This window comes from Ranitomeya imitator, chromosome 9 (assembly GCF_032444005.1).
Source record: "Ranitomeya imitator isolate aRanImi1 chromosome 9, aRanImi1.pri, whole genome shotgun sequence".
Lineage (NCBI taxonomy): Eukaryota > Metazoa > Chordata > Amphibia > Anura > Dendrobatidae > Ranitomeya > Ranitomeya imitator.
Genome location: NC_091290.1, coordinates 143880543 through 143903703, shown reverse-complemented (window position 1 = coordinate 143903703; position 23161 = coordinate 143880543). Strand labels below are relative to the sequence as shown.

At 44.0% G+C, this 23161-nt stretch overlaps 1 protein-coding gene across 1 annotated transcript in view; it reads right to left on the bottom strand.

The window, feature by feature from the left end:
- ZNF536 (zinc finger protein 536) overlaps positions 1 to 23161 on the bottom strand; it is a 626001-nt gene that overhangs the window by 123446 nt on the left and 479394 nt on the right. The window contains exon 8 of the mRNA XM_069739304.1: positions 18317 to 18357. Within this exon, the coding sequence (XP_069595405.1) occupies positions 18344 to 18357 (14 nt within the window). The 3' untranslated portion in view covers positions 18317 to 18343. The remainder of the gene's footprint in view (positions 1 to 18316; positions 18358 to 23161) is intronic.

Below are 23161 nucleotides of genomic sequence, written 5' to 3'. Positions count from 1 at the left end.
CGGACATTACACTAATAACAACGTGTCCTGAAGCCTGAGACCCCCGCTGTAATTTAGGGGGAACCCAGCTGCAAGTGTCAAACTCTGTATTGGGAATTGGGTACTACACAGCTATGAGTAAAACGCCCGGACATGCCAGATACTCCAGGGAGGAAGGTTCTCTATGTAGAGTTACCGTAAATTGAAAAAGTTTTCAGCACTCTGAGTACAGTATTTCCATCACTGGCGGACACCGACAGAAGGGGGCATCTGTCCAAGAACACTATATGGTCCCAATAAGTCATCAGAATGCTAAATTCCTTCTGCTTTGGAGCCCCCTTACCTTTCGGGACCCTGAGCGGTTGTACCAAAGATATGTCCTTCCCTGATCTCCTTAGGTTCCCATGAAGCGCAAAGACACAGCCACCTCTGCCCACCGAGGATTCTGTAGCAGCGGTGGTCCTGTTGCGCAAACTTTTATAGTAAATCTATAAGTAAGGTCTACAAGACATGTATAAGACCACATTTGCACCCCCTTAAAGTCCGTGTGATCATGTTTGGAGTAAGTATTGGCATGTTGTATTTTACACAGCTGCCGATACGCATAAGATTAAATTTTTCATGCGCAATTAGTGGCAAAAACATGTAGCAAGTCACTTATTTTTGCAGCAGGTTGTTTTTTCCCCCCGATTGCAAAAAATGTTCGGTGAATGTGAACTGGATTCTGAAAATCCCATTCAGTTACATGGACGAAGCCTTCATGCCAATTCCGGCGTGGAATTCGTATGAATAAGCGATTTGTGGACGCACCCTTACACAAACCCTTCCCACATAACCTATTTGAGCATGTGGATGTAATAGAGGGGTTCTCCGTTTTGGATCCTGGCTATCGAAATACCAATAGGAGAAACGAGGGATCTCACGACTGAAGCAGATGATTTTGGATGGTCCAGGCAGCAGGACAGTCCACCGCCACCATTGTAGGGGGATGACGGTCTCTAGGCTTCACAACCCATATATATAGATAATGTACTATGAATAATCTAAAATAATTCATTAATTAATCCAGTGTCGTGGGTTTCGGAAGGAGGAAAGTATTCTTCTTTTTGATTTGACTTAATTTACTTCTTCCCCGTGATCCTCCATCGATAACAAACCGCAGATCCAATGGCGGAGGGGATTCTCCATAGCGCAAGACCTCCTTACTCAAGTCATTATGGAAAACTTGGAATCGGAAGGTCACAATTTAGCAGCACCTTTAGGTCCTTTGGTCTCCCAATCTTTAACTTTGCAAGTAACCTCTTCTAAGAGAGACAGGGCAGGAGGACTCTTGTGCAACCTAAAAGTCAATATCGAAACTTTAAAGGGCTCCCCACATTATTTAGGATAAGGAGTCCAATGGCAAGGCCCTGTAAAGGATCGATATTGATATTGTCCTCTCCCCCTCTGACGGCGCTACTTGCCTACTTCAATTCCCAGGGGAGAGTTGTATGCAGAAACTTTAACTTTAATACAACTTTCTTTTTTTGTGATCTGTATAAAATAGAAAGTTACGTATTATAAGAGTAAATCGCTCCCCCGTCTCAATATCTTTCGACCTTGCTTCTCCATAACTTTGAATCTGAACTCGGCATTATCGTTTTGCGCCGGCAGTCGTTTTCTTGACTCCTGCGGGTTTGCGCCTGTAGGTGGCGCTCCGGTCGCACAACTTCGTCTCTTCCCAAGTACAATGAAAACATTAATTTGCTATGAGATAATTTTTGACGTAGATGTAAAATGGTGCCCATTCGAACTCAGTAATGAAGCATGGTGCATTTCTACAGCTCCTAATTTGACTAGTTAAATGACTCCATTACATGTCTAACAGACAGAAGCAAATAATTTCTGGTCAGTTGATGCTCAGTTATCCATGTTATTTTCCACTCAAAATAAAAAGTCTGTTCCCCTCAGTTTCTTTGTCTTTATCATTAATACAATTAAGGCAGAGGATGCAGGATACAATGTGTATGTGTAATATACATATATAATGATGAGAGCCACACTTTATATGCAGGTTTACTATCTGATTCATCTCTTATACATGATGAGATATTTTGCCATTAGGGACCAATTTGATATCCTAATATTGTAGAGACCGTCGCTCGGATCCATATAGTGGCATCAGTTTTATTACAGTTACTTTGAAAATGTCATAAGGCAATTTACTTACCACTAAGAAATAATAATTATTGCCATTATGCTCCATAAATGTTTCTTTCCCTTCCTGAAACAAACAGCGATACAATGTATCATTTTACACCCATCGCACGCATATTAGGGGGGCACAGCTGTTTTCGTCCTTCTCTTAAGAGCCATGTGATTAAGTTAAGGGATATCAGATAATCTGAGGCTCTCGTTCTATTGGTTTTCCCGCAGACACAGCGGCTTTTAAGTTTTAAGTTCATGTAATGACATAGTTTATGAATCTGCCGCTAATTATTCCCGAACACCTGTGGTCTGGCCTCTTTAAATGCATAATAAAATAAGAAAATGGCTGCGTGCACTCATCTGCCTAAGTATGATAATGTGTCTGTACGTCTACACACATGCACGCCGTGTGTCCCACATGAAATATTGATGGAGTCGTAAGCAGACAGGCAAGAATACAGACAGATTCATGGATGGATGGACAAATAGATGGAAATTTGATACATACAGAGAGAGGGAGAAAAAAAAAAGAGCAACGAGAGATAAAGATATGTAGATATATGAGAGAGAAATGCAATAGATTCATATATATGAGGATAGATAGCAAGAGAGAGAAAGATAGATATGAGATAGATAATATATAGATGATAGATAATAGATATATAATAGATAATTGATGATCGATAATAGAGGACAGATTATAGATGATTGATAGATAATAGATAATAGAGAGATACTAGATGAATAATAGGATAGAAAGATTGATAATAGAGAGATAGATAGATAGATAGATAATAGCAATAATAGATAATAGAGAGATAGATAGATAGATAATAGCAATAATAGATAATAGAGAGATAGATAGATAGATAAATAGCTATAATAGATAATAGAGAGGTGGATAGATAGAGTTGATAGATGGATATTAGATAACGATAGAGAGATAATAGATAGATGAATGATAGATAAATATGAGAGATAGATGGATAGAAATTAGCTATGTCATAGGAAGAAATTAAATGGATATGACTTGGGGAAAATAGATAAAAAGTGAAAAGCGTAGGCAGCACTCCAATAGTTACCAAAGCAAAGAGATTTTATTTAGCCCATGCGGTGTGGCAACGTTTTGGTTCATTGCAGTGCTGCCTACCTTTTCCACTTTTTTTACACTCTGAGAAAATCTGGATATTTTGTTTGGAAGGCATTTGCACCCATCTTGCATGTGTTAAATCTGCTGTTCCATTTTTTTTTTTTTTTTTAGATAGATGCTACCTACTACTTGCCCTGGGAGTGGTATTTTTGATAAAAATTAGGTTAGGGTCCCATTAAAGAGAGGTCGCCTTTTTTTTGGTTAGAGGGTACACATGAATTGTCCTATTTCTGCCCTGAGTACCTCAGTTTTATTAATATACGTTTTGGCATTATCGCTGTTTTAAATAGTTCATATATTGGAAGTTTAGATATATCTTGGCGCACACAGCGGCTGCGGCGCTCTCAGGTCTGTATATATTGCGGTCAGTGCAGCTCGCACCTGATCACAGTGGCTTCTTTCTATTAAGAGGTGCTGGCCAGTTTTCGCTTTTTTTTGTAGACAGTGTAAAGATGAGATAAATAAAATCTAAATGAAATCTATTTAGAGCTATATAAGATACAAATATTGTAATAGAGAATCAGGAAATGCATATACTATATGGATAGAATAGAAAGATACAGAGAACCAGTAATTAGACCTCGATATATAAATAATACATGCACATATTAGATATATATATATATATATATATATATATATATATATATATATATATAAAAATATATATATATATATATATATATATATATATATATATATATATATATATATATATATATATATAGCATATAGAGCTAAAGATTTACAACAGATAGATTTGGATATTAGATATGAAGAGGTGAATATGAGAGATAATCTGCAGTTGATAGATGCTATAGACGCATATCATACGGATTTATGAGAGAAACAGGTATAATAGAGATATATATAAGCGTCATACAGATAAGCGTTATATAGATGTTTGATAGATATGACGCAGGACTCAGCGATACAGTTTTCATATATAAAGATCAGAAAGCTGATACATTGGAATAAATAGTTTATAAACTTTCATTACATAGGCCTCCGTGAGTTATTATTACAATTTGTGCAATATTGTGACACTAGATATAAAACCTCACTACTAGGCTTCATCTAACCAGAGCTTCTGCCACAGCATATAAAGTCCTGCATTACTGCAGCCACATGGACCATGAGAAATGATTAACTAGAAATGCCCAATGACTTCTATGGGAGAGTGTTATAGGCATGCTTTGTGACTAGAGTTGAGCGACTTTTACTTTTTTCGGATCGAGTCGGGTTTCGCGAAACCCGACTTTGTCAAAAGTCGGGTCAGGTGAAATCGACTGATTATTGAGAAAAGTCAGGGACCGACTGAAACACAAAACCCAATACAAGTCAATGGGGAATCAAAGTCGGCAGTGAGTGGAGGACAGGAAAACACCTACAATGCTCATTTTAATGCCAAAAACATCAATTCTTATTACTTAAGCTTGTCAATCTTAATTTATTTTATAATAATAGTTAGGTATTGAAAACTGGGGGTCATTTGGCTAAAGTTGTGGGGGGTAGGGCTGGCTCAAGATTTTCGTGGGCCCAGGAAACGCGGAATACGTCACGGCGGTGGAGCAGGGAGAGGTAAGTATTTCAACTTGCAAGTGCTGTGATCCTGAGCAAGCAGGGGGGCCCACTCGTTGGCACTGGCACAGGGCCCCTCATAGTACGGCGGTGTGTTTGACGGCGGGTGGCGCCTTCCACTGCCAGAGACACTTTTGCGTACTGTGAGGGGCACTGTGCCAGTGACGTCGCCAGCGAGTATACCTCCCCCCCCACCTGGAACCTGCACTTTCATCTGCACCTTCCTCTTTGTCCCCGTGTAAGGTGGTATAGTATGTGGGAAGGGGAACCTGACTTTCAGCAGGGTCAGATTCTGGCTGTGTAGAGTGCAAGAGGAATGTAGTGGTCTGGGTCAATGTACCAGCAGAATCATCTAGCAGTGGCTGGCCAATGGGCAGGATGAGGAGGAAACACAGATATAGGCCCAAAATAAAAAAGTAGGCTAAATGCAGTTCAAAATTGGTAACAGGACTAAACAGGCGGCATTGCTTTGTTCAGTGGAGGACAACTGTAATGAGTGGCAAACACAGTTAGTAGGCCCAAATAATAAAGTAGGCTAAATGCAGTTCAAAATTGGTAACAGGACTAAACAGGCGGCATAGCTAGGTACAGGGGTGGGCTCCTCTGCTGAGTAGCAGACAGTGGTAGTTGGCGCAAAGTATTAACTGGTCTAAATGGAGGCCAGGGCCCCTGTATATTTTAACTATCATCTATCATTTCAACAAATTTGTATTGGCAGTGCCATTGAAGGATTTAACAGCACAGACTACACAGTGGTGGAGCAGGGAGAGGTAAGTATTGCAAGTGGTAGAGCACTGTTCGAGCTGGGGGGAACACTCTCTCGTGGGCTGCGGTACTGGCACAGGGCCCCTCATATTACGACGGTGTGTCTGACGTTGGTTGTGCACCACCACCGCCAGAGACGCTTCATTGTACTATGAGGGACTCTGTGCCAGTGCCGTCGCCCAAGAGTGGGCCCACCCACCTGTCCAGGCAAATGGCACTCGCACAGATGCTTGCGCCAGGTGGTGACCACAGCCCTGTTGGGGGAGTCAGCCCATTTAGGCAGGTATAAAAATGGCCTATGGTGGACATTCAGCAGCTGCAAATGGAGGAATTGGAGAAGTCAGTAAGAGGAGGCCAAAAGCAAGACATTTTTCAGGCAAGCTATGTGTCAGCAGGGGAAGGTGGGGCAAAATAATTTGAAATCCATGATTGGTTCATTTTAATAGATCATCAACATTCTGAAGAGGAGGCGAAAGAGCTAGAGGCTGAGTCAGCAAGGAAAGCCAAAACCTTTTCCTGCTGCTCCGGCTTTAAAAGCTGTTTTCCTACTCTCTGGCCATGCCTACTGGTCCATGCATCTGTTGTGAGGTGCACCTTTCTACTGACTGATTGCCTCAGTGCATGGACAATGCGGTCTTTGACATGCTGGTGGAGGGCTTGGGTGGCTTTTTTTGCAAAGAAGTGTCGACTGGGTAGGTCATAGTGTGGTACTGCGTAGGCCATGAGGGCTTTGAAAGCTTCGCTTTCAACCAACCGGTAGGGTATCCTCTCTAACGAGATTAGTCTAGCAATGTGGGCGTTCAAACCCTGTGTACGCAGATGAGAGGATGAGTACTTTCTTTTCCTAACAAGAGTCTCTTGTAGGGTGAGCTGGACTGGAGAGGTGCATATGGTGGAACTAGCGGTGGTGGTGGTGGTGGACATGGCGAATTGAGAGAGGGTTGGTGATGGTATTCTCGATGTTGGCCTACATACAGTGTTTCCTACCAATAACCTTGTGATTCCCTGACTTCTTTGGCCTTGAGACGATACCTCCACATTTGCTGCTGGTGGTGTCCTAACCGGTGGGCTTACAGTGAGGGAAGCAATGTAGCGTTGCTGACTACCTTCATTCCGAGCAGGTGCACCAACGGTACGGGACGTTTGGTAGTTAGTCCAGGCTTGCAAGTGCATGCTGGTTAAATGTCTAAGCATGCACGTTAAATTTAAATTTTGAAGATTCTTCCCTCTGCTAAAGGTCTTTGAGCATTTCTTACAGATAACTTTGCACTGATCATTCAGATCTTGGTTAAAAAATTGCCACTCTGCACCCTTCCTACTATGGAATACCTTTTCAGGCATTGCACGCTGTGCTACTTTCACCGGATGGCCACGCTGTCCTAAAACTGTTTTTGACAAATGTTTTTGGCCTGATACGGGCCTGCCAGATGACAGTTGTTACGATGTAGATGGCTGCTGCGGATCATCCTCCTCCGCTTCTGAGCTACAGGCTGCGGCACCCTCTTCCCCCAATGGCTGCCAATCTGGGTCAACAACTGGGTCGTCTATCACCTCCTCTTCAATGTCATGTGCACCTTCCTCTGTGTCACCGTGTAAGGTGCTATAGCGTTCGGGATGGGGCACCATAGTCTCATCAGGGTCAGATTCTGGCTCAGTACACTGCGAGGACAATGTAGTGATCTGAGTCAATGCAACAGCATAATAATCTAACTGTGGCTGTGCATCAGTGCACTCCATGTCTGATTCATCTTGTAATGGGCAGTTAACAATTTCCCATTCTAACCCAGGCACGGTATGTGTAAAGAGCTGCATGGAGTAACCTGTAGTGTCGCCTGACGCAGCCTTCACTTTTGGTTTGGGTGAAGGACACAAGGAAAACCTCTTGTTCCTGACCAGGAGCATCCACTGACGACTCGCTGCTTTTATATTTGGAACTTTCTGAAGAGGAGGCGAAAGAGCTAGAGGCTGAGTCAGCAAGGAAAGCCAAAACCTTTTCCTGCTGCTCTGGCTTTAAAAGCCGTTTTCCTACTCCCAGGTAAGGGAGCCTTCGAGGCCTTGTGTAGCCAGATGATGACGCTGGCTCAACACCTCCAGCCTTAGGTGCTATTGTGCTTTTGCCACTACCACCAGATGCACCACCACCATCAGTACCAGCTGGCAACCACCGCTCACGGGCTCTTCCACCAGACTTCCTCATTTGTTGGAAAATCTAACCAAAATGACAACTGTTATATGGTACTGTAAAGCAAGGTAGAAGGTGTATATAAATTTGTTGAGAATTTAAATCTCCCTTTTTTTGGGGGAGACTGAACCAAAACTCAGTCCCAGTGTATATAACAACGCAATCTTAAGTGGCAGAAAGTGGCTGGCTGACATACGACAAACTAACAGGACTGACGTAGATCCACTTTGTGAGAATTTGAATCACTTTTTTGGGGGGAGACTGAACCAAAACTCAGGCCCAGTGTATAAAACAACACAATGTAAGTGGCAGAAAGTGGCTGGAAGATATATGAAAAAATACAAGGACTGTAGTACAATTTCAATCTCCCTACAATGATCTCAGGAAAAGTATGGCAGCAATAAAAAGGACTGCTGCACACAAAAGTGTGGACAAATAAACCAGATAACTGTGCAGAAAGGAAGGAGCAACAGGATTTTTGCTTTTAAAAAAGCAGTTGGTTTGCACAGCAGCGTGCAAACAGCAATGCAGCTATCGGGAGCCTTATAAGGCAGCCTAAGCTACAGAGATGATGCACAAAACTATAAACTCCACTGTCCCTGCAAAAAAATGGTGGTGTTGGACAGTGGAAATCGCTACAGCACAAGCAGTTTGGGGGTTAATCTTCCCTCCCTAACTATATCCCTTCTTCTGATGAAGCTGCAGCAACCTCTCCCTATGCTAAGATCGGCAGAAGTAAGATGGCGGCCAGCGTGCACGCCCCTTTATAGCCCCTGTGATGCCGCAGAAAGCAAGCCAATCACTGTCATGCCCTTCTCTAAGATGGTGGGGACCGAGACCTATGTCATCACGCTGCCCACACTCTGCGTCCTCCTTCATTGGCTGAAAAATGGCGCTGAAAGCATCATACGAAACGCAACTTTTGCGCGCAGATAGCCGACCTCATGGCCGATCCTACACTAGGATGGGGTTGGGTTTCATGAAACCCGACTTTGCTGAAAGTCGGCGATTTTTTAATTTGTCCGATCCATTTCGCTCAACCCTATTAGTGACTTGTGCAGTGGTCAAGCGTGAGAGTCACTAGTGTGTGGAAGGTGTGTCAGGAGTCACTAGTGTGTGGAAGGTGTCAGGAGTCACTAGTGTGTGGAAGGTGTGTCAGGAGTCACTAGTGTGTGGAAGGTGTGTCAGGAGTCACTAGTGTTTGGAAGGTGTCAGGAGTCACTAGTGTTTGGAAGGTGTCAGGAGTCACTAGTGTGTGGAAGGTGTCGGGAGTCACTAGTGTGTGGAAGGTGTCAGGAGTCACTAGTGCGTGGAAGGTGTCAGGAGTCACTAGTGTGTGGAAGGTGTCGGGAGTCACTAGTGCGTGAAAGGTGTCGGGAGTCACTGGTGTGTGGAAGGTGTCGGGAGTCACTAGTGTGTGGAAGGTGTTAGGAGTCACTAGTGTGTGGAAGGTGTCAGGAGTCACTAGTGCGTGGAAGGTGTCAGGAGTCACTAGTGCCTGGAAGGTGTCAGGAGTCACTAGTGAGTGGAAGGTGTCAGGAGTCACTAGTGCCTGGAAGGTGTCAGGAGTCACTAGTGCGTGGAAGGTGTCAGGAGTCACTAGTGTGTGGAAGGTGTCAGGAGTCACTAGTGCGTGGAAGGTGTCAGGAGTCACTAGTGTGTGGAAGGTGTCGGGAGTCACTAGTGCGTGAAAGGTGTCGGGAGTCACTGGTGTGTGGAAGGTGTCGGGAGTCACTAGTGTGTGGAAGGTGTTAGGAGTCACTAGTGTGTGGAAGGTGTCAGGAGTCACTAGTGCGTGGAAGGTGTCAGGAGTCACTAGTGCCTGGAAGGTGTCAGGAGTCACTAGTGAGTGGAAGGTGTCAGGAGTCACTAGTGCCTGGAAGGTGTCAGGAGTCACTAGTGCGTGGAAGGTGTCAGGAGTCACTAGTGTGTGGAAGGTGTCAGGAGTCACTAGTGCGTGGAAGGTGTCAGGAGTCACTAGTGCGTGGAAGGTGTCAGGAGTCACTAGTGCGTGGAAGGTGTCCGGAGTCACTAGTGCGTGGAAAGTGTTGGGTGTCACTAATGTGGGAGTGGGCTTTGGATATCCCTAGTGTCAAAGGATGGACACTAGATGTTCTTACTGTGGGGTAATGGGGGTAAGGTGTGCTTGATCTCCCTATTGTTTAGGGTGCTGTATTTCTCTACTGTTTGGGGGTGTTGGATCTCCCTACTATTTGATGCTCTGGATCTCCCTACTGTTTGGGGTGCTGGATCTTCCTACTGATATGGGTGCTGAATCTCCTTACTGTTTGTGGTCCTGGATGTCATTACTGTGTGAGAGTATGGGCACTGTATTTCTCTACTAGAGAATAGGGAAGGGTGCTAGATCTCCCTACTGTTTGGGGTTCTGGATCTCCTTACTGTTCGAGGTTCTGGATCTACCTACTGTTTGAAGTGCTGGATCTCCCTACTGTTTGGGGTGCTGGATCTCCCTACTGTTTGGGGTGCTGTATCTCCCTACTGTTTGGGGTGATTGATCTCTGTATTGTTTGGGGTGCTGGATCTCTGTACTGTTTAGGGTGTTGGAACTCCCTACTGTTTGGGGTGCTCGATCTCCCTACTGTTTGGGGTGCTGTATCTCCCTACTGTTTGGGGTGCTGTATCTCCCTACTGTTTGAGGTGCTGTATCTCACTACTGATGGAGGTGCTGGAACTCCCTACTGTTTGGGGTGCTGGTTGTCATTACTGTGAGTGAGCTATGGACATTCCTAGTGTGGGAGTATGGGCACTGAATTCCCATACTAGGGGGTAGGGAATGGTGCTAGATTTCCCTACTGTGTGGGGTGCCGAATCTCCCAACTGTTTGGGGTGCTAGATGTTATTACTGTGGGAGTGAGCTATGGACATCCCTAGTGTGGGAGTATGGGCACTGAATTCCCATACTAGTAGGTAAGGAAGGGTGCTGGATTTCCCTACTGTGTGGGGTGCTGGATGTCACTGTTATGGAGATACTGTATGTCACTACTCTGTGGGGGGTGCTGTATGTTATTACCATGGGGGGTGCTTGAAGTCATTATTGTGGGTGGGAGATGCTGGATGTCCCTACTGTATTGGGGTAGGAATGTGGATGTCCTGAGCATGGTGTGGTGCTGGATGTAAAGAATGTGGATGGATACTGCATGTCCCTACTTCAGGGATGGGCTATGTATATCGCTAGAGGTGGGGGGGCTGCTGGTTGTCACTATTGTAGAGGGGTAAAGTGCTGAATGTTCCTCCTGGATGGGCACTGGATCTTACTACCGTGGGTAGTGCCGGATGTCACTACCATGAAGGAAGGGGTGTTGGATGTCACTACCATGAAGGAAGGGGTGCTGGACATCACTACGATAGAGAGAGGGGTGCCGGACGTCACTACCTTGGAGGAAGTGGTGCTGGATGTCATTGCCATGGAGAAAGGGGTGCTGGATGTCACTGCCATGGAGGAAGGGGTGCTGGAATGCACTATCATAGAGGAAGTGGTGCTGGATGTCTCGGTGATGGATGAAGCGGTGCTAGATGTCACTACCATGGAGGAAGGGTTGCCGGATGTTACTACCATGGAGGAAGGTGTGCTTGATGTCTCGGCGATGGATGAAGCGGTGCTGCTTGTCACTACCATGAAGGAAGGGGTGCTGGAGGTCAATACTACGGAGAAAGGTGTTCTGGATGTCACTGTCATGGAGGAAGCGGTGCTGGATGTCACTACCATGAAGGAAGGTGTGCTGGATGTCACTACCATAGAGGAAGCGGTGCTGGATGTCACTACTGTAGGTGGTGTTAGATGTTCCTAAAGTGCTGAGTGCTGTGAATATTCCTAGTGTAAGGGAGGGTAGTGCCAGATCTCACTATTGTGGGTGATGCTGAATGTTCCTAATGTCGTGACTTGTGGGGTCTCTGGACATCCCATGTGTGTGTTGGATGTCTCTACTGTAGTGAGAGGTATCTCATTGACCCGTGCTTGATGTCTCTACTGTGGGGAGGTCTCTGGATGCTCTAAGTTTGGGGGTGCTGGATGTCACTGCCATGGGCGAAGAGATGTTAGATGTAGATGGTACTGGATGTTGACTATCACTACCATGAGGGGTACTTGCTGCATATCTCTACCTGTGCAGGAGAGCAATGCTGGATGTCACTACTGGGGGTGAATGGGGAGAGGTGGTAAGATGTCACCAATATGGGGAATGGGACACTGGATGTGGCTCACAACCATCTTTCATAGTTGAATATTCTTCTCAAGGTAAGAAAGGTTGGGGTTGGGGAGCAGTGATATGCATAATCTATAATTAAGACAATCCTGGGCGAAGGCAGGATCGGCACTGGAGAGCTGGGAATCCCAAATGCTGCTAATTATAATACAAATGGGGTTCAGGAAGGGGTTAATGCTCAATCCTTCTGTCTGTGCACCTGTATTGGCTGGAATTAAATCATCCTCCACTTAATATTCTCAATTCCATAAATACTCATTGCACAAATGGATAAAGCGGCGGCCATTTATTTTACTCTGATACACATTTATGCTTTTGAATCCCAGGCACTAAATTTAAACCCGAGCATAAAGACTTTCTGACTTAGTAAGTGAAATCGGAAGTAAATCACAAGTGCATACAAGACACAGAATAACAAGGACTTAATTATGACCACTGCAGGGTAAGAGAATCATTAAACTGTGCGGGGTGCGAGGACTATCTCAGCTGCTGCAGGCTGCGCTGAAGAGAGCCGACAAAACGTCTCTGAGCTTGGGAAGTCTTATTCTGCACCTGAGAGAGCTACTTGGCAGCTTTTCTTTACTGCATCATCTGAATATTGTATTATTCCACAACAGCAGGACCAAGCAACCTGTGATGCCAGCTGTAGGTGAACCACAACTCCCAGCATGTTCTGTGAACCCACATACACCCAAACCTTTCATAACTAAATTGATTTTCTCTTTACTGATTATCCTTATCATAAATGTCTCATATAGAATAATCACATCTACTGTATCTATGTTGATTTATCTAGCTATCCATCACAGATATATCTAATCAATTAAATCAGCCCATCTAGACATTTCATGTCTGGCCGTCTGCATACCTACTACAGTATTTCTCTATATAGATCCATATATACAGTACAGACCAAAAGTTTGGACACACCTTCTCATTTAAAGATTTTTCTGTATTTTCATGACTATGAAAATTGTACCTTCACACTGAAGGCATTAAAACTATGAATTAACACATGTGGAATTATATACTTAACAAAAAGTGGGAAACAACTGAAATGATGTCTCATATTCTAGGTTCTTCAAAGTAGCCACCTTTTGCTTTTATGACTGCTTTGCACACTCTTGGCATTCTCTTGATGAGCTTCAAGAGGTAGTCACCGGAAATGGTCTTCCAAAAATCTTGAAGGAGTTCCCAGAGATGCTTAGCACTTGTTGGCCCTTTTGCCTTCACTCTGCGGTCCAGCTCACCCCAAACCATCTCGATTGGGTTCAGGTCTGGTGACTGTGGAGGCCAGGTCATCTGGTGTAGCCCCCCATCACTCTCCTTCTTGGTCAAATAGCCCTTACACAGCCTGGAGGTGTGTTTGGGGTCATTGTCTTGTTGAAAAATAAATGATGGTCCAACTAAACGCAAACTGGATGGAATAGCATGCCGCTGCAAGATGCTGTGGTAGCCATGCTGGTTCAGTATGCCTTCAATTTTTAATAAATCCCTAACAGCGTCACCAGCAAAGCACCCTCACACATCACACCTCCTCCTCCATGCTTCACGGTGAGAACCAGGCATGTAGAGTCCATCCGTTCACCTTTTCTGCGTTGCACAAAGACACGGTGGTTGGAACCAAACATCTCAAATTTGGACTCATCAGACCAGCACAGATTTCCACTGGTCTAATGTCCATTCCTTGTGTTCTTTAGCCCAAACAAGTCTCTTCTGCTTGTTGCCTGTCCTTAGCAGTGGTTGCCTAGCAGCTATTTTACCATGAAGGCCTGCTGCTCAAAGTCTACTCTTAACAGTTGTTGTAGAGATGTGCCTGCTGCTAGAACTCTGTGTGGCATTGACCTGGTCTCTAATCTGAGCTGCTGTTAACCTGCGATTTCTGAGGCTGGTGACTCAGATAAACTTATCCTAAGAAGCAGAGGTGAATCTTGGTCTTCCTTTCCTGGGACGGTCCTCATGTAAGCCAGTTTCTTTGTAGCGCTTGATGGTTTTTGCCACTGCACTTGGGGACACTTTCAAAGTTTGCCCAATTTTTCGGACTGACTGACCTTTATTTCTTAAAGTAATGATGGCCACTCATTTTTCTTTACTTAGCTGCTTTTTTCTTGCCATAATACAAGTTCTAACAGTCTATTCAGTAGGAGTATCAGCTGTGTATCCACTAGACTTCTGCACAACACAACTGATGGTCCCAACCCCATTTATAAGGCAAAAAATCCAAGTTATTAAACCTGACAGGGCACACCTGTGAAGTGAAAACCATTCCCGGTGACTACCTCTTGAAGCTCATCAAGAGAATGCCAAGAGTGTGCAAAGCAGTCATCAAAGCAAAAGGTGGCTACTTTGAAGACCCTAGAATATAAGACACATTTTCAGTTGTTTCACACTTTTTGTTAAGTATATAATTCCACGTGTTAATTCATAGTTTTGATGCCTTCAGCGTGAATTTACAATTTGCATAGTCATGAAAATACAGAAAAATCTTTAAATGAGAAGGTGTGTCCAAACTCTTGGTCCATTATATATATATATATATATATATATATATATATATATATTTAGGTCTAGAAAAATTTAGACAGTGACACAAGTTTTGACTTTTTAGCTGTTTACTAAAATATATTCAAGATCCAGTTCTATAATCAATAAGGGCTTAAGGTGCCGACTTTTCGCTTTAAGTTAAGGGTATTCATATCCTGATTTGCGTAAGGGTTTAGGATTTACAGCTCTTTAATATGGACCTGCCTCTTTTTAAAGGGACCAAAAGTAATTGGGCAATTAAAAGCTCCTTAATGGGCTGCATGGGCTATCCCTTCATTAATCCATCATCAAGTAAGCAAGTAAAAGGTCTGAAGCTGATTCCAGTTGTGACATTTGCAATTGAAAGCTGTTGCTGTGAACCCACAACATGCAGTCAAAGTAGCTTTCAATAGAAGAGAAACAGATAAACAGACCATGATTGGGCTGCAAAAAATAAGAAATCAATCAGAGAGAAAGCAGAAATAGTTCTGAAAAACGAGAGAGCACTGGTGAGCTTGGAAACTCAAAAAGGCCTGGGCGTTCATGTAAGACAACAGTGGTGGATGATTGCAGAATCCTTTCCATGGTGAAAAAAAACTCTTCAAAACATCCACTCGAGTGAAGAAAACTCTCTAGGAAGTTGGTGTCTCAGTATCTAACTCTACCATAAAGTGAAGACTACATGAGAGAAGATACAGAGGGGTCGCCACAAGGTTCAAACCATTAACCCCTTTCTGACCTCGAACGTACTATACCGTCCGAGGTCAGATCCCCTGCTTTGATGCAGGGCTCCGCGGTGAGCCCGCATCAAAGCCAGGACATGTCAGCTGTTTTGAACAGCTGACATGTGCCCGTAATAGGTGCGGGCAGAATCGCGATCTGCCCGCACCTATTAACTAGTTAAATGCCGCTGTCAAACTCAGACAGCGGCATTTAACTACCGCTTCCGGCCGGGCGGCCGGAAATGACGTCATCGCCGACCCCCGTCACATGATCGGGGGTCGGCGATGCATCTACATTGTAGCCATAGAGGTCCTTGAGACCTCTATGGTTACTGATTGCCCGTCGCTGTGAGCGCCACCCTGTGGTCGGCGTTCACAGCACACGTGCAATTCTGCTACATAGCAGCGATCAGCAGATCGCTGCTATGTAGCAGAGCCGATCGTGCTGTGCCTGCTTCTAGCCTCCCATGGAGGCTATTGAAGCATGGCAAAAGTAAAAAAAAAAAGTAAAAAAAAATGTGAAAAAAATAAAAAAAATATAAAAGTTTAAATCACCCCCCTTTAGCCCCAATCAAAATAAATCAATAAAAAAAATATAAAATCTACGCATATTTGGTATCGCCGCGCTCAGAATCGCCCAATCTATCAACTAAAAAAAAGCATTAACCTGATCGCTAAACGGCGTAGCGGGAAAAAAATTCAAAATGCCAGAATTACGTTTTTTTGTTCGCCGCGACATTGCATTAAAATGCAATAACGGGCGATCAAAAGAACGTATCTGCACCAAAATGCTATCATTAAAAACGTCATCTCGGCACGCAAATAATAAGCCCTCAACCGACCCCAGATCACGAAAAATGGAGACGCTACGGGTATCGGAAAATGGCGCAATTTTTTTTTTTTTTTAGCAAAGTTTGGAATTTTTTTTCACCACTTAGATAAAAAATAACCTAGTCATGTTAGGTGTCTATGAACTCGTATTGAGAATCATAATGGCAGGTCAGTTTTAGCATTTAGTGAACCTAGCAAAAAAGCCAAACAAAAAACAAGTGTGGGATTGCACTTTTTTTGCAATTTCACTGCACTTGGAATTTTTTTCCCGTTTTCTAGTACACGACATGCTAAAACCAATGATGTCGTTCAAAAGTACAACTCGTCCCGCAAAAAATAAGCCCTCACATGGCCAAATTGACGGAAAAATAAAAAAGTTATGGCTCTGGGAAGGAAGGGAGCGAAAAACGAACACGGAAAAATGAAAAATCCCAAGGTCATGAAGGGGTTAATCAGTCTTAAAAATAGTAAGGCCAGATTAGACTTTGTCAAAAAAAATCTACAAAAGGCGCCCAGTTATCAAAAAGCAAAACTAAGATCAACCTGCACCAGAATGATGGGAAGAAGAAAGTATGGAGAAGGCTTGGAATGGCTCCTGATCCTCAGCACAACACATCCGCTGTAACACACGGTGGAGGCGGTGTGATGGCGCGGGCATGTGTGGCTTCCAATGGCACCGAGTCTCTAATGGTTATTGATGTTATAACTGAAAACAAAAGCAGCCGGATAAATCCTGATACTTTCTGATCAGATTGAACCAATTGTAGTAAGGTTGATTTATACGACCCTTCACAGGACAGATGGACAATGACCCAAAACATCCTGTGAAAGCAAACAAATGGAATATTCAGCAATGGCCGAGTCTTCACCAGATCTCCGCTCCATAGAGATGCATTTCACAGGCTGAAGACAAAACTTCAGGCCAAAAGAGCTACAAACAAGGGAGAACTGAAGTCACTGCAGTAAAGGCGGCAAAGCCTCACACAGGAGGACACCAGCGATGGTGACGGCCATGGCCTCCAGACTTCAGGCCGTCATTGTCTGCAAAGAGTTCTCTACAAAGTATTAAAAATGAACATTTTATTCATGGTAAAGTCCAATAAATCTTTAGTCTCTGAAATGAGGAGGCTTTGTAGAAAAATGGTTGCAATTCCTAAACGTTTCACGGGATATTTTTCTTCAACCCCTTTAATTAAACCTGAATCTCAACTTCAATTGCATCTCAGTTGTTTAATTTTTTAAATAAAAAATAGTGGCCTGCAGAGCTGAAATCACAAGGATTAGGTCACTGGCCAAATATTTCTGGATCTAACTGTACTTCATCATAAAAAGGTGTGAATGTACCCTTCAGTCCTGTGTCTGGGGTTATCCATTCCTTTCTTTTATTGTAGGTGTGGTCTGAGCGTTCTTCGAAAATGGGCGGAAAACCTGTCAAATACAAAATGGCTGTCCCTGATCTAAAGAAGAAGGAACTGAGCAGACTGATGCATAGTTTTATTGGCAAAGATTCAGCCTAAATTTTAGTTTATTGAAGTAAATCTCTGCTCTTTCTATGGTCAGGAGTCCAGTGGGTGGTCCTATTGACAAACATAACTTTATACCAAGAAGGTTGAGATAGGACCGCCTATTGGACTCCTAAGTGTAGAAAAAGCAGTGGTTTAGATCAATAGAATGCAGGTTTTGTAAAACTGAATTTTTCCCATCAAATCTATATATTAATCTGCTCAGTTCCTCCACTTTACAAAAGTCATCCAAGAGGGGAGTATTGTTGTGCCTAAAGATGAGCCATCGGCCCACCATGATAAATCAGCTACGTCTGGTCTAAGATTCAGATCTCTGCAATTACTCAATTTATGCCAATATAAGACTTAAAAAAATATATATATTTTCAGGGTTTCCCAATTTTTTTTTTTTTTTTACATAGATTTAATCTGATTTTTCGATGATACAGGAATATTGCTAACCTCATAATTCCAATGTAATTTTTTTGCAAATAAATTAATTTTTTGTTTTATTTTCTCTTTAGTTGGCTTTTCATGCAAAACTGAAAGGCACAAACATTCAGTTATTATTCTGTTAGTTTGACGACTGAAGGCAGCATTATTTTATTTTTTTCATTAGCGAAAGGGTTAAACAGAATATTTCTAGAATAAAAATGTGGAAATAATAATACCTGTACGTATTTTCTCTTGAACGCCGGTCACTGAGAACCATCTGCCGGTGAGAGAGAACCAGTTACCATGTTGTAGAATAGGGTGATACACCGTAATACTAAATGCCACACAATATGTTACATACGGGAGACCCCCCGCTACTGTACTGGTGCACGGCGTGGGGTAATATTTACACTAGCGCGTTTGGTGTGTTTGCAGTGCGGATGTGACCCGAGATGATAGACGAGCATATTGGAACCACGTAACAACATTTTTATTTTTAATACCACAACATGTGACGGTACCATGTGTCGGGGCAGGTCACATCTGTACGTTACATGCTAGAACTCGTCTGACATATGATGAGAGAACGTAAATATCACCAGATCCGTGAGACGGCAGAACGTACAAGTAGTTACCATGGAAGACCGTCACACAAACAATGACACTATGCCTGAATCGAGCTCGTGCCTTGATATAATGATTACTTTGTCTTTTCTGGATGGAGAAGATATCATACTTTAATATTTTATTTTGAAAAAAATCACAAGAAAATAAAGTTGGAAAATCTAGAGAGGTTTTCCAAGGTCCCGCAGTATTGATTGTTCCTGCTACTGAAATCCAAGGTTTCCCAACAGAACATTGCCCGATCACTCTGCCACTGCCATTGTTTCCTCCTTATAGACCATGGATCGGGGTTCAGCTTCATCAGTAGGACTGGTCAGTACCCAAACAGCCCCATAGACAGGACACTTGGATGTTCTGACACATTTCTGTTATAGCTAGCGGGAGTTTTTTTCAGGAGTTTGTGCCACAGTAACTTGAAGATATAAGGCCAGACTTGCTGGTCTTCCTTCTCCTCGCTGATCAGTAAGATATGGGGGCTCATGATCATGTCACTGGTTTTCTAGCCATCCTTTCTCTGACCTTTTTTCGTAAGTACTGTTCCACTCAATACTGGGAAGATCCCACAAGACCTGCCATATACTGGATGCACCCCACAAACCTTGCCGTTCTTTAGGTACTCCCTATAAGACCTGCCATATACTGGATGCACCCCACAAACCCTCCTGTACTCTGGGTACACCCTATAAGACCTGCCATATACTGGATGCACCCCACAAACCCTCCTGTACTCTGGGTACACCCTATAAGACCTGCCATATACTGGATGCCCCCCACAAACCCTGCTGTCCTCTGGGTACACATTATAAGACTTGACACATACTGGATGCACCCCACAAGCCCTGCAATCCCCTGGGTATACCCTAAAAGACCTGCCATCTACTGGATGCACCCCACAAACCCTGCCATCCCCTGGGTATACCCTATAAGACCTGCCATCTACTGGATGCACCCCACAAACCCTGCCGCCCCGTGGGTATACCCTATAAGACATGCCATCTACTGGATGCACCCAACAAACTCTTCCTTTCTCTGCGTATACCCTATAAGATCTGCCATCTACTTGATGCACCCCACAAACCCTGCCGTCCCGTGGGTATACCCTATAAGACCTGCCATCTACTGGATGCACCCGACAAACTCTTCCTTTCTCTTCGTATACCCTATAAGATCTGCCATCTACTTGATGCACCCCACAGACCCTGCCGTCCCCTGGGTATACCCTATAAAACCTGCCATCTACTGGATGCACCCCACAAACCCTTCCTTTCTCTGGGTACACTCTATAATACCTGCCATCTACTGAGTGCATCCGACAAGACTGTTCATATATAGGGTGCACTTCACAAGACTGACCATATACTGGTAACATTTCACAAGTCCATCCCTATATTGGGAGTACTCCACGAGATCTGTCGTATATCAGGAACACCCCATAAGACCTACCATATACTGTGAGCACCCCACAAGACCTTCCATATATCGGAACACCCCACAAGATCTGCCAAGTACCACAAATACAACACAAGTGTTGTCATAGCTTTGGAACACCCCACAAAACCTGCTGCAAATACGGAACAGCCCTCAAACTCTGGCGTATACCAAGAAAACATTACTAACCCTACATATTCGTGGATTGCCCCCAGAGAACCTGCCATATGCTTGGAACTACTCACAAGACGTGCAAACCAGGTACAGACCACACGACTCGCCGCTCAGGAGATGCTCTGTCCCAGATGCCTAGACTTCTCAATATGGCCGCTATTACAGTCTCTCAGATTCTTACTCTTGCACATTTTTCTTGCTGTTGACAGATAAACTTTAAGAACGGACTCACTCTCTGCCTAATAAATCCCACCCCTAACTGGTCCCATTTTACCATATAGTCAGTGGTGTTCACTTCACTTTCCTGACCAGTACACCACTTTTTCCATGGTAAAAATGGTGGACATAGTAGAGAAAAGCCTTAGATGAATTTGTGGACCAGAGCGAGTCTTTAAAGGGGTTTTCCAGTTTCAAAAAACCCTAGAAACAAACTGACTTTACTCGCCCTCCTCCACCGCTACTTCCAGTGTCTTTTATTGTGCGCAGCGCTGACATACACCCTAACATATATTATGATGATTTTTCTTATTTTATCATAATTTCACTTGAGAATTCACACGCACACACACAAGAAAAAAATCTAAATATGTGAGTTAGTTTCTAGGCTCTTTACATATCCTCCAGGCATGCAAGAGGTTAATGATTCGCCAGTAATGCAGAGCACAGAAAATATGTTTCTGTCATCAGTAACACTTCCATATAAGAGTTACAATTCAATTCAGCTGCTGCCAAAAAAATATTAATATGCTTTAAAAAAAAAAAAAACCTACGTACTGTTTCCATTAGAATTCTATAACTCTATGTAACAGAGATCTGCAGGGATTTCTGCTTATTTTTCCAAAAGCAAAAGGCAGCAAAACAAAAGTTACAGCGAGAAAGCTTCTGTCTTGGTTCTGATTGGGTTTATCAAAACTGATCTGAGCCAGCCCCCAAAGCAATCCTAATCTACAAAAGCGTATAAGTGCTCCAAGGCCAACCCACCGATAATATGGTGATCTATGCTTCTCCTCTGCTTATACGTGGAAATTGGGTAGGGTAAATCTGTAACGGACTAGGTGGTGGAACCACTGTGCCATGGCCGAAGGAAAGCCTGGAGGGGCGTAACTAGGTGCCTTAACAAGTCTGACCTAGGATACTCGGCGGCTGACGACACCGTGATCCGAGTAGAGATGAAGGAAGTAGAACCAGGTACTAAACAAGGTCTCGAGTGGATGGCAGTGACCCCCAGGGGACTGGAGGCAGGGATGGCGGACTGGGAAAGTCATGACAGGATCAGTTGGAGCAGAAGCTGGCACGATGTCTGGTACCGGCGGACACAACAAGTATCTTCATAGACCGGTCCCGGTGGGCATGACTTATGGACAGGCAGGAAGGTGGGCAAGGCTGATAGACAAGTAGGCGGCCACAGCTGAAGAGCAGAACAGGTATAGAATTGGGATCTGAGAACTAAAAACCGTGTTAGACATACAAACAACGTTGCTCAGGGGCCTCCATGCTGGAAGAGGTGCCTGAAATAGTAGGAGTCCTCCAGCAATTGGCTGGGGACATTTTAGGGAAGCATTCACTCGCCCTAAGCACAGTGCCTGAGGATCTCTGCGCAGTGCGCGCACCCTGGGTGATCGCCGAGCTGAAAGGAGGATACAGAGTGGGACAGGGGCCGCGGTGGTGAGTAAACTGACGTCTGTCAGAGAAGACAGACGGAAGGAAGAGACACCGGTGCTACAATATCCTCTGCACCCACACACTTGACTTGAGACATTAATGGGGCTGGCAATTTTTGATGGTGGATAACACTTATGTAATTTTATATGCCAAGATGTTCCCTTAAAAAAATCATTTATCTACTGGATAATCTCCTTGAGGTGAAAGTGAGCTAAGCCCACTAGAGACATAGCTTGGCTTCCTTTTACCCCATGTCATGCTGCTCCAGCCTGGTATTCAAATGCTCAGAAAAATTATTAGCTTTTTAATACAACCCCTCACCGGGGCATTTAGTTACATCTCTGGAACCCCCAGATGGGTTGATCTGTATGACTTTGAATTGTATGAAAGCAGGAGGTAATGTTACTGAGATGGATGGATCCAGGATTTAGGAGTGACCAAAAGAGCCTTGGTAGGAGAGTTCGCGCCCATACTCCTATCTGCGTCCTACAAGTCTAATAATCACAGCTCAGTTAGATCAGCAATGTGAAATGTGCTGGAGCTGAACAGAGGTGTTTGTTGCAGAGTCAGTTCTGCTGGAGATGAGCAGAGGTGTTTGTTGCTGACTGTTGCTCCCATACTCCCATCTGGATCTTACAAGTCTAATAACAGCAGCAGGGTTAGATCAGCAGAGTGAGATGTGGTGGAGCTGAACAGAGGTGTTTTCTGCAGAGTGAGATGTGGTGGAGCTGAACAGAGGTGTTTTCTGCAGAGTGAGTTGTGCTGGAGCTGAACAGAGATGTTTGTTGCCGAGTCAGTTGTGCTGGAGATGAACAGAGGTGTTTGTTGCTGACTTTTGCTCCCATACTCCCATCTGGATCTTACAAGTCTAATAACAGCAGCTGGGTTAGATCAGCAGAGTGAGATGTGGTGGAGCTGAACAGAGGTGTTTGTTGCTGAGTCAGTTGTGCTGGAGATGAACAGAGGTGTTTGTTGCTGAGTCAGTTGTGCTGGAGATGAACAGAGGTGTTTGTTGCTGACTGTTGCTCCCATACTCCCATCTGGATCTTACAAGTCTAATAACAGCAGCTGGGTTAGATCAGCAGAGTGAGATGTGGTGGAGCTGAACAGAGGTGTTTGTTGGTGAAAGAGTTTAAACCCACTTGAGCTGCTACTGTCTGCGATACTAAGATTAGTGAGATGATTGCAGTTAC